The sequence below is a fragment of the Sprattus sprattus genome (genome assembly GCF_963457725.1).
Source record: "Sprattus sprattus genome assembly, chromosome: 5".
Taxonomy (NCBI): Eukaryota; Metazoa; Chordata; class Actinopteri; order Clupeiformes; family Clupeidae; genus Sprattus; species Sprattus sprattus.
This window is the reverse complement of record NC_137924.1, coordinates 26,289,189-26,301,052: the sequence shown is the minus strand read 5'-3', so window position 1 is coordinate 26,301,052 and position 11,864 is coordinate 26,289,189. Positions and strand designations below refer to the sequence as shown.

Genomic DNA, 11,864 nt, shown 5'->3' with positions numbered 1-11,864 from the left:
CCTAGAGCTCGGCATGACCTCGTATCCTCTGTGTGTGTGTGTGTGTGTGTGTGTGTGTGTGTGTGTGTGTGTGTGTGTGTGTGTGTGTGTGTGGGTGGGGGGGAGGGGGGGGGGGGGGGGTGTTGTATGTGTGAAACAAGCTTCAAATAACCAGCCCTTTGTATGTTAGAGTGTTATGATATTGGAAAAAAACAAATAGGAGGAAACGTGGTACATTCCAGTGTAAAACAGAAATCATCGTGTCTATCCTAAGGGGAAGAGTATGTGTGTTCAGTTAGTTAGCATGGCAGGTCAGGTTGAAGGAGCGCTGTGTTTGCCTTAACCCAGCTCCCACAGAATGAGCTCGGAGATCAGCCAACTCTGTCTGGAGGCTCTCTCCCCATTGGCTGAGCAGTGTGCCAAGACCCAGGAAACAGACACACCCTTGTTTATCGCCACCAGACACTTCCTCAAGGTGAGTGAGTATGTGATGACGTGCCTGGAGTCGATCCAAACACTGGCAGGTGGGGGTCTTGAAGGGTGTTTTTGTTCTGAATGGATACATTATTAATAGGAACAGCTTGCCCAAAAAACTGAAATGTAAATTTAAACGTACATTTAGAAAAACGGTTGTTCACCAAACAACTCTTATGACGACTTCGCATCTTTTGGTATCTGCTTTTGTGTGATGGTATATCTATCTTTTTTAACCCCATGTGTTTGTGTGTGCGTGTGCGTGTGTGTGTGTGTTTGTGTTTGTGTGCGTGTAGCTTGTGTTTGACATGCTGGTGCTTCAGAAGCACAACACTGAGATGACCGTGGCAGCAGGAGAAGCCCTCTACACTCTTGTGTGCCTGCATCAGGTGAGCTTCCACACACACACAGCTACAGCATCATCAGCATCAAACACACCCACAGGATCATCAGCATCACACACACACACCTACAGCATCACCATCACACACCCACAGTATCATCATCACACACACCCACAGCATCATCAGCATCACACACACACACACACCTACAGCATCACCATCACACACCCACAGCATCACTATCACACACACACACCTACAGCATCACCATCACACACACCCACAGCAGCATCATCACACACACACACACACCTACAGCATCACCATCACACACCTACAGCATCACCATCACACACCCACAGCATCACCATCACACACCCACGGCAGCATCATCATCACACACCCACGGCAGCATCATCATCACACACCCACGGCAGCATCATCATCACACACACCCACAGCATCATCAGCATCACACAAACACAGCAGCATCATCATCACACACAAACACACACCCACAGCATCATCACCATCACACACCCACAGCATCATCAGCATCATCACACACACACACACACACACCCACATCATCATCAGCATCACACACCTACAGCATCATCACACACCCACAGTATCATCACCATCACACACCCACAGCATCATCAGTAGTTTTGTAGTAATAATGGGTAGTGTTCTTCAAGATCCTTTATAAATATCCTGGAGAGCTACTTACCAAGCAGTGTTAAATTATTTGTATTAACAAATGTTTTGTTAAAGTTCATCCTTTCTAAAGTTCTCTTTCTTTCTTTCTTTCTTTCTTTCTTTCTCTCTCTTGTCCTCTTTCTCTCTCCATCTCTCTCTCCACCTCCCTGTAGGCGGAGTATGCTGAGCTAGTGGAGACTCTGCTGTCCAGCCAGAGGGATGCGGTCATCTACCAGCGACTGGCCGACGCCTTCAACAAGCTGACCGCCAGCAGCACGCCCCCCACCATGGACCGCAAGCAGAAGGTGGCTTTCCTCAAGAGCCTGGAGGAGTTCGTGGCCAACGTCGGGGGGCTGCTCTGCGTCAAATAACCACTGCCCTCAACACCCCAGCCCTCTACGACCTCACAACCCCCTCCCCTCACACACACACACACACACACACACGCTCATGCAAACTCACACATTTGCCTAACTGTGGACTTATCCGTCAGCCTCCTGGCTAAGGCTGGCTTTGCTGGACAGCCCCCACAACCTCCCTCTGCACTTGAGGAGAAACGCATCCGTAGCTGCACTGTTGGACTGGCTCAGAGCACTGAAGTGACAAGAGGATGTTTTGGGGGGAAGCGACAGCAAAGTGTGTGTGTGTGTGTGTGTGTGTGTGAGAGTTTGCGAGTGTGTGTGTGTGTGTGAGGATGATCGAGAAACAGGGTGTCCCTTACTCATGGCTCCCGCCCTTTCTCTTCTTTAGGTGTTCAGCACAGACAGGGGGGGAGGGGGGATGAGTGGGTTACTCGTCGTGATCATCTCAGTCCAATCTGATCTTTGTTTACTTTGCCAGTAGGGAGGTGTTGACTAGGAGCAGGGGGACGCCTCTCCAGTATGTCTACAGTTCTACAGAGTACCACATATATCCTTCTCTGCTCCCCAGCCTCACACACACACACACACACACACACACACACACACACACACACACACACACACACACACACACACACACACACACACACACACACACACACACACACACACACACACACACGGAACCTGCCCACCCCCCACCCCCAGAGTGCCTTCTTGTTTTTCTTGTTTGTGTCGTGTGTCAGCTGTCTCGCCAAGATGAGCGGAACCGTGTCTTACTGCAAAGCCCGCCGTCGTCACGGCGAGCATGCATCGCCATGGCGACGACAGAAAAAAAGCCTTCCTTTGCTATACGACGTTACCACAGCTGGTGGGGTGGGGGTGGGGTTTTGGGGGGGGAGTTGCAAATTACTGAGAAGAAAAGAAAAACCAAAATCACTTTGTGTTTGTTAAGGGTGTACATATATTTTCAAAAAGAAAAAAATGGAGAAAAATGTGTTAAAAAAAATAAAGGACTGAATTTTTTTTATAAAATAATAGAGGGCAAAAGCAGCAGATTTTTTATTGCTATGACATCACCTGAAGTTAGAAGGCGCTAGTGTGAATTGTGTGTTGTTGTTGTTGTTGTTGTTTTTTTCCATCTTTTTTTTTTTTGATGCATTCTAATTTTACCTTGTGCCCTTGATTGAAATATTTCACCCAGATCACAGTTTTTAGTCCTGCTTGGCCCTCTGCAATTCTACAGGATGAAGGCGTCTGTGAAAGTATGTCAAGATGCTTACAGGCGACACAGGCCAGTGAGGTTTGGCCTGCACTGTTTATTTCATTTAATTTCCTCCTCCTATTTCTTTCTTTCTTTCTGCTGTCACCCACAACTTCAGATCACAGACGCGCATCGGGACTGTAGAGAAGCCTCTATTGCTGTAGCAATAACAAACCAAAAAAAAAACGAAAAATAGGGAAGGAGTTGATGTGTTTTAGCCCGGGTTTGCTTGAAGAAGGACGCCCTGACCCTCTCCTTAGAGCACTAATTCTGTTCTTTTTGGAATGCCTGAATTGTAATGAAATGTAAAAGTGTACATAAACTTATTATATAAAATATTTTGACTACTGTTGTCCGTCATCATTCTAGCCAAACGATGTCATCATTCCTCCAGTCTTTAAGGCAATAGTACTTTCATCAGGGGACCTCCTCTACTAGCACTGCAGTACAGACATCTTGGAGAGACACATTTCAGCTTCAAGAGCTTCTGATGGGCTGAGTTATTTTTTGTTTATCTATCTATATAGCAAATTTAAAAACAATTGTATCATGGTTTCCAGTCGAAGATAATCAATTCACAATACAAATAAATAAGAAAATAAGATTCAAAGGACTTAAAAGAGACTACAAGCATAAAATGTAAAGGATACATAAAGGGTAAGAGATAGGGGAGAGTGGGGTGATTTGTGACAGCGGGGAAGTTGTGCCACCCCCTATTTCTAGGGAACCATAGAAAAAATTGGTCAAGTGACCACACATTTTTTTAAGAGTCGGCCATTTAACTCATCCTGCAAAAAAAGAGCCTCTTTGCATGAGCGAAAAGCACATTTAAGTTCAAAAAACATGTTTTTGCTTTCCAAAGTAAAATTTCTATGATCACGGTTTTTTGATTGTTGTGTCTAAATAGTTATAGACAAGTTTTAAAACATTTCACACGTTTTAGTGCTTTGGTAAGCTACACAAAGCTTTACTTTGTTCTGATGTGTTCAGGAAGCCCTAGGCCTTGTTTAAGAAAATTGACCTTTGATGTGCTCATGTGGCGCAATAGGCTTGTAGAAAATCGACCTTTGATGTTGTAAAAAAAAACCTTTAAATAAACCTTAAATGAGTCATTTTGCACTGAATGTGTCTAGCTTTTATATAGCATCACAGTTTCTGAGATGCAAATATACTGTTTTACTTCAATAATCAATGGCACAATTTACCCCGCACCGGGGGCAAGTTGTGCCACAAGACCACTTTTTTTTAGAAAACTATATTTCTATAATACTATATTTCAGATCCAAAGTGATTGTTCCCAAGGATGCACCACATCCTGATATACAGCCGCGGAAAAAATTAAGAGACCACTTCAAAATTATCAGTTTCTCTGGTTTTACTATTTATTGGTATGTGTTAAAGTAAAATGTACATTTTTGTTTTATTCTATAACCTACTGGCAACATTCCTACCAAATTTCAAATAAAAATATTATCATTTAGTTCATTTATTTGCGGAAAAATGACAATTGGTCAAAATAGCAAAAAAGATGCAGTGTCTTCAGATCTCGAATAATGCAAAGAAAACAAGCTCATATTCATTTTTAAACTACACAATACTAATGCTTTAACTTAGGAAGAGTTCAGAAATCAATATTTGGTGGAATAACCTTGATTTAAAATCACAACTTTCATGTGTCTTGGCATGCTCTCCACCAGTCTTTCACATTGCCGTTGGGTGACTTTATGCTACTCCTGGCGCAAGAATTCAAGCAACTCGGCTTCTTTTCATGGCTTGTGACCATCCATCTTCCTCTTGATCACATTTCAGAGGTTTTTTTATGGGATTCAGGTCTCGAAATTGGGCTGGCCATGACAGGGCCCTGATCTGGTGATACTCCATCCACACCTTTACTGGCCTGGCTGTGTGGCATGGGGCATTGCCCTGCTGGAAAAAACACTTCTCAGAGTTGGGGAACATTGTCAGAGCAAAAGGAAGCAAGTTTTTCTTCCGGGACAACGTTGTACTTTGCCTGGCTGAGGTTTGTAAAAGACCATAAGGATTGAACCAAAGCGGACTGGAGGGTCTCCTAGTTCGTCTTCTCTGATGAGTCCAATTTTCAGCTTTGCCCAACACATGGTCGTCTGATGGTTAGACGGAGACCTGGAGAGGCCTACAAGCCACAGAGTCTTGCACCTACTGTGAAATTGGATCTGAAGACACTGCATCTTTTTTTGCTATTTTGACCAATTGTCATTTTTCTGCAAATAAATGATCTAAATGACAATATTTTTATTTGAAATTTGGTAGGAATGTTGCCAGTAGGTTATAGAATAAAACAAAAATGTACATTTTACTTTAACACATACCAATAAATAGTAAAACCAGAGAAACTGATCATTTTGAAGTGGTCTCTTAATTTTTTCCGCGGCTGTATATGGATTTTAGTTGGAAGCATTACTGTCATGGCCTCGCTTAAAAGTCACCTTAAGTAAAAACTGGCACAACTCTCCCCTACATGAGAAAAAGAGAAAATGGTTAAGACCAATACGAATGAGCAGAAGCCAAATCTAAAAGAGAACTAATGAGAGAGAACTAAACAGAAACCTAAAACCACAAATATGGATGAACGCACAGAACAAAAGAACAACACATTAAAAGTGAACCTGACCAAATAAACATCACCTAAACCTCAGACTAACTGAAAGCACAAATAAAAGCCTGACCTCAGACTGGGCTGCAGCTGAAAGAATGCATCATCAAGTTAAAAGCCAGTGTATACGAGTGGGTTCTCAGACTATTTTTCAGCAGATCTAACAGAAAATGTGACTTTTCTGTAATTAGGGACCAATTACAGTAAAAGGTCCTTTGATTTGGTCAAAGAAGGACATTTCATACTGCTAAACCTGGAGTAATGTGGCTCTTAGATTAAAATCTAGGGCGAGATGTGCAGTGCAAGGTGGCAGGACTCCTCTTTAAATGTATCTATTTAAGAAAGAATCTCCTCAACTTTAAATCCAACAGTATAGCCTTTGACACACGATGTCGAGCAAAAGAAGGCTATGACTGCGCTCACTTGTTGCCCGATGCTCAATTTCGATTTCGACTTTTTTAGACGTTTGGCCTCGCTCGGCTCCCGTATGGTTAGACATCCACGTGTGATTGTCAACAGGGAGGTGGGGAGCAAGTACATGGTAAGGTCTCATAATGACTGTTTTTGACGTAACTGTTTACTTTGATATCGTATGAGTTAACATCTGTAAAGCGAGGCAAATGTAATATTTCGCACTGGCCTGCCTGTGCGAAGTCGTGCCTGTGTTTTGTATCATGATCTACTTTTAGCCATCTCTGGCTTTCATCAGGCAGATTAGCTGTGGCTAACCAGCTGGCGACCAGCTCTATTGGCTAGTCAAGTATTTATGCCGCATTTTATTTAAAAAAAAAGTATTCTTTTTAATCGTTAAGAACACAGGGCCGCCATGAGCGACAGCGACGATGATGTCCCGCAGCTGTCCGTGGCCACGCTAGCTGCTCTGCAGCAGTTCTACGATGAGCAGAAGATGGATCAGGAACAAGCCACGGACCTGAACTCGGTCGGGGCTGTGGATGAGGACTGGGTAGGTCATCTAACTTCTTGCACACAACACAATTACTAACCAATGTTAAATTGAACAGCTGCACTCTACCTTGCAGAGGAGAAATACATTGGCAGTCATGTCAGCCTTTAGTTAATTCATAGAAAGGGTTAGGTTAGATCGTGCTTGTAACTGACGACATGATGTCAGAAAGCCCCATCCAGTGTTTCCCCTAGGTTTACAGCTTAGGGGGGACGGCGGCAGGGGGACGGCGGCAGGGGCGCGACGCGCCGCAGCGGCGGCGGACACGGACACAAACACTTAAATGATTTATGATGTTCATGTGTTTCTTTGAATGACAGCAGTCAATAAGTATAATTTTACATGTTTTATGGTAAAGGTAACCTTAAATGACTTATTTTGTGATCTGGCGCTATATTTATATAAAAAAAAAAAAAAAAAAAAAAATTTAACTTGACCTTCCAGGGGGGGCGGGCGTGGCCGTTGGGGGGGGCGGGCCGCCACCCTAATATCATTGTAGGGGAAACACTGCCATCCCTGGATGTTGTTAATAGTCTTGCATACTTTCTTCTCCAGGGAATGAGCCAGTTTTGGTACAATGAAGAGACGGCAACGCGGCTTGCAGAGGAAGCCATACAGCAGGCTGGGAAAGGAGGCAGGTTGGTCACGTGGTTTTGGTATTGTTTTGATGGTGTGCTAGCTAGGTGAGCATGTGGATAATTGAGGCAGGCACTGTGTCATATGGGGGATCTTGCATGAGTGTAGGCCGAGATGTACTAATGATAAATTAATCAGTTTGATAACTTATCTAACTTTACATTGTCTGTACAATGTAACAATGTCATCTTTTATTATTCCCATCAAAACCTGTGGTATATAATGTAGTCTAATAACGAAAGAAACCATAGGAAAGCAGAGGCAAGTTGTGGGACAGAAATACTGATGATAAAGTACAGGGAATGTGATGACCCCACGTCTCTCTTAGAATCATGAACACCATGAGTCTCTTGTGTCGTGTGTGAGTGTTAGTTGGTCAGGTCGATTACATACTCTAAGGGAACTTCTTTACTGAAAGTAAAAAGGATTTATTTCTGCTAACATGTGAACACAGTAGCTTCTACAGAAAAGTAGTCCTTCATTCATTAGCATGTCATACCACTGGCATTTATTGGCATGATTAACATCCCCGGTCGCAATTGTGCTTGTTCTAAGGGGCTCGAGGCCCTGGGCTCTATAAAGTGCCTTGAGACAATTTTATTGTTTTGGCGCTATATAAATTAAATTGAATTGAATTGATAGATGACTGGAAAGCCCTCACTGTGTCTTCTTCTTACCCCCATGCCAATCTTATTCGATAAAATGATCATGAACCTGGGACCACCAGCCTGTTTTACTATCTTGACTTGTTTCAGTGTATTGATTAATGAACGTGCCGTACCAGTGGTACCAGAGGGCTAATATCGACTAAATAACCTTTGCTGTTGGCTTTACTGCCGTCTAATATTTACTCCCTTCAAGTCTGATTGGCTAAAATCTCCCACTTGTCCCCTGCTTAATCAGGATAGCATGCCTGAGTTGCCCTAGCGTGTACCAGCGCCTGAAGAAAGGTGACCTGGATGGTGCTAACGACGTTATGGCCATCGTGTTGGAATTTGACCGCCGGTTCTCAATGTATGGCGATGACTTCATCTTCTACGACTACAACAACCCGCTCAGTCTTCCAGAGACCATCGGTCCGCAGAGCTTTGACCTTGTCATCGCCGACCCCCCTTATCTGTCGGAGGAGTGCCTCAGTAAGGTGGCAGTCACGGTCAAGTTCCTGTCCAAGGGAAAAACGCTGCTCTGCACAGGTGAGCTTCATTTCAACTGTATTTAATGACACCTAGTGTATAGCTTGATTATACAAGTGTAGGCATAGTTTTGATGTATATTTTGAGAAAACGGTTATGTGGTTTCACCGATTTGGCTGAAATTATGTACATTACACAAGTAAAAATATACAAGATAATATAAATATAACATATACAAAAACATATACATAAAAACCTTTTTAACAGAAGAACCCCTTCAGTTTATTGGAAAAAGATCAGAGTGGGTCTACACAGCTGAGCAATGCCCTGACGCTCATAACCAGACAGCCCCAAGATGCAAAAGCTTTAAGCCACTTCCTGTGTTGTCCCACAATCCAGTTATTATTGTACATCTAGAGGCCTTTCATGGCAACAGAAACCAAATACTGCTTCTGAGTGTGTCACTACCACTGCCTCTGCACATGATAAGCAAAGCAATGGAGGTCAACAGACTAATCCCAGAGCAGTCCAGGTGTCATTCATAATGTCTTCCTTTAAGAAGCTCTTGAAGACCCAACTCTTCAGAGAGAACTTCCTTTCCTAACTTGCACTTCCTCTCCTTCCTCTTCCTTTTTCTACCTCTCCTCTGACTAGTACTTAACTCCCACTTACAGTAGTTACGGTCCTGCAATTTTTTTATATTTCTTATGTAAAATAGTATTTATTGTTACACAGGTCTCTATTGCTCGTAGCTTGATTGTTCTCTCCTTGTATGTCGATTTGTATAAAAGCGTCTGCTAAATGACTAAATGTAAATGTAGTTTTCTGCTGTAGTGATCTGCTTTCCCTCTGCCTCTCATCTAATTGGTGTTAATGGATTTTAATTTCTCGCTGACGTGTCTTTCCCCAGGAGCCATCATGGAGGAACATGCAAAGACACTCATGGACCTGAAAATGTGCAACTTCCTCCCCAAGCACAGCCATAACCTGGCCAATGAGTTCCGCTGCTACACCAACTACGAGTCAAAGCTCCTCTCCTAACACCAGCTGCCCACACCATCAGACTTTTCAGCTCCTCCGTCATGACTGATTATGATCGTGACTCAACTAGTCACGCCTGTCAGATAGAAGGTTACTCTGGGAACTAATTATGTATATATATCTTAAATATCAAGGACTCTTTAGATCAATGATATTCAGTGCTGAAGGGTTTTGCATATTGTTTTGATTCGAAATGATCACAGATTGGATAAATAAAAATGGAAACAATCTTTAATTCGTATCTGAATTTCTTATTGTATATCAGGACTATGTAAAGCCCCATTCAGTGAAGGACATTTAACTTCTGATATTACTATTTTTACCCGTAAAGTTTTTGAGTGAATCCCCTCTGGACAAGGATATTTTCCAAACACTGGCACCATGAATATTCCCTGCATCTCAGATTGCAGTTAGATTAGTTCCTAGTACATTTCCTCTTTTTGGCTTGTTTGTACAGTGGTGTTACTTTCCATTGTCAGCTAGGTCTGCATCATTATTGAGTTCTTGCCCTCTTCCGTGGTTACCTTTCATTCAGAATATGTTGGCCTGTTCAACTTTACAGGCACTTACTATGTAGACAGGAAAGCTGACATTGGACATTTTGATCAACAGGGGTCACTGTGCATCACCACTGGACAGACCCGAAAGCCAGATAGTCACTGGAAATCTCACTTCAGCAAAGAGATTATTTTGATTTTCGTAATAATTCTGCACTCCTTTTGATAAAAGGGTCCACAGAGTCTTCATACATGTTTTAGTTGTAAGTTCTTCAGGTCTTCCGAACGGCTTTGGTGTGGAAAGTCTTTTGGCCTGGCTTCACTTTGGTACTCTCCAGACTTTGGTTGGTCCTCTGTGCTTGCCTGTCTTTCTCCAGCAACGGTACGCAGGTGCACCCAACGGGGACAGAGATGTACATTTCGGTGTAGGAGTGGCGGCCACCGACACATGAGCCCGTGCGACGCAGGATCACGGACGGCATGTAGACTGGGGTGCTGCGAAACCGGTCGATCTCCTGGCCGTAGGGACCGAGCAGGCATCCTTTACACAGGCAATACGCTTCTGGGATGAAGCGCGGGTACCTCGCCGGGTCGTGGGAGATACTGTTTGAAAGAAAATGTGTCCAGAGTACTCAGAAACTTGAAAGCCAAATTAGTTTTTTTTCTAGATGAAAGCTTTATTCGTCTAAAACTTTCGCTTGCTTTGACAGTGTGATATAGCCTATCCTTCATCTATAGCCTATTGTATTACATACACTGAGATTTTCAAAAAGTACTCTCACCGCCTTGAGCTAAAGAGAAATGAATTTGGTGTGGTGTGTTGTCGGCAGAAATGCCTTGATGATACGTTTAAATTTAAAGAGAGCTTACCGGTATGCCCAAGGAGAGATGCTGAGGAGATTGACGGGAATGCGCGACTTTCTGTCCGTGGTCAGGCGACGGCCAGAGGGACATGTGAGATTCAGTCGCTCCACCGGCCCAAGCGGCAGCGTGTGATGAAACGCGCTAAGGACTCCCACCGAAAGTCTCCCAAACATCTGTTCAAGGATTTCGTCAGGTATGTCCAAGCATGTGCGCGCCCGTGGTAGCTTTCTGGTCACCTTGTTAACCTTTGATCCCCGGGAAAAGTCGTTCCACAGTAGCATCAGAGCCACCAGCAAGACGCGTGTCCGATTTAACATCCTCTCTCGCCACAAAATATTCACAGGTAAACGCTGGACACTTGAATGGACAGAAAACCCAGGAAAATTATCCCAAAACCGAGAGGGAGAAAACAGGTTCACAACAGAATCCTTCCTCGTTGCGTAAAAGACTCCCTGAGTTTGGCCGTCTGTCAGAAAGAGCGGAGAGAAACTATTATGTCGCCCATGAACGGTTTCCCTCCGACCATGGTCTGAAAACGAATGAACGGAACATTAGGCTAAAATAAACTGATCGAAGTAGTGAAAAGTAACACCATCCGACCTCCATTTAAGAGAGACTCGGAGTTTGTTGACTGTTCTCCTGGAATGGAGTAGTGACACCTAGGAATGAAAAAGTAATTGATGCACGTCTGCCAATCACTGACCACACAGCGTTCCTCATACATCCTAGGCGCCTTCAGTGTACATTCAAGGGAACAAGTTGACAGCCCATCACTCCCAAGATATAGACCACAAAACAATTCAAATCACATAACTGTACTATGCTGCAACTTTAAACTGTCTCAAGCATGACATTGCAGTGCAGCTTATATCATGAAATAAAAGGAATTAGTATTCATCGCAATAGATTACAAAATTAAAGTATATAAAACTGAGAGTTAAATATTTATTTCCATTTTATATATATAAGCAT

The 11,864-nt window shown here is 43.3% G+C and overlaps 3 protein-coding genes across 3 annotated transcripts in view; 2 read left to right on the top strand and 1 right to left on the bottom strand.

The window, feature by feature from the left end:
- xpo4 (exportin 4) overlaps nucleotides 1-3,463 on the top strand; it is a gene marked incomplete at its 5' end in the record, with an annotated part of 46,343 nt that extends 42,880 nt beyond the window's left edge. The window contains 4 exon segments of the mRNA XM_080839354.1: nucleotides 1-21; nucleotides 337-454; nucleotides 750-842; nucleotides 1,673-3,463. The exon segment at nucleotides 1-21 is cut by the window's left edge and continues 110 nt beyond it. Coding sequence (XP_080695480.1) covers nucleotides 1-21; nucleotides 337-454; nucleotides 750-842; nucleotides 1,673-1,870 — 430 coding nt within the window. The 3' untranslated portion in view covers nucleotides 1,871-3,463.
- A 2,792-nt stretch (nucleotides 3,464-6,255) lies between these two features.
- On the top strand, nucleotides 6,256-9,748 carry eef1akmt1 (EEF1A lysine methyltransferase 1). The gene is made up of 5 exons (XM_080838879.1): nucleotides 6,256-6,298; nucleotides 6,570-6,721; nucleotides 7,277-7,359; nucleotides 8,261-8,550; nucleotides 9,401-9,748. The coding sequence occupies exons 2-5, from the start codon at nucleotides 6,584-6,586 to the stop codon at nucleotides 9,529-9,531; spliced, it is 642 nt and encodes a 213-aa protein (XP_080695005.1). The 5' UTR covers nucleotides 6,256-6,298; nucleotides 6,570-6,583; the 3' UTR covers nucleotides 9,532-9,748.
- Nucleotides 9,749-10,190: 442 nt separating this feature from the next.
- il17d (interleukin 17d) lies at nucleotides 10,191-11,209 on the bottom strand (the record flags this gene model as incomplete). The annotated part of the gene is made up of 2 exons (XM_080839494.1): nucleotides 10,191-10,631; nucleotides 10,899-11,209. 2 exons carry the CDS (start codon nucleotides 11,207-11,209, stop codon nucleotides 10,301-10,303), a joined length of 642 nt encoding a protein of 213 aa, XP_080695620.1. The 3' UTR covers nucleotides 10,191-10,300.
- Nucleotides 11,210-11,864: the final 655 nt, after the last annotated feature.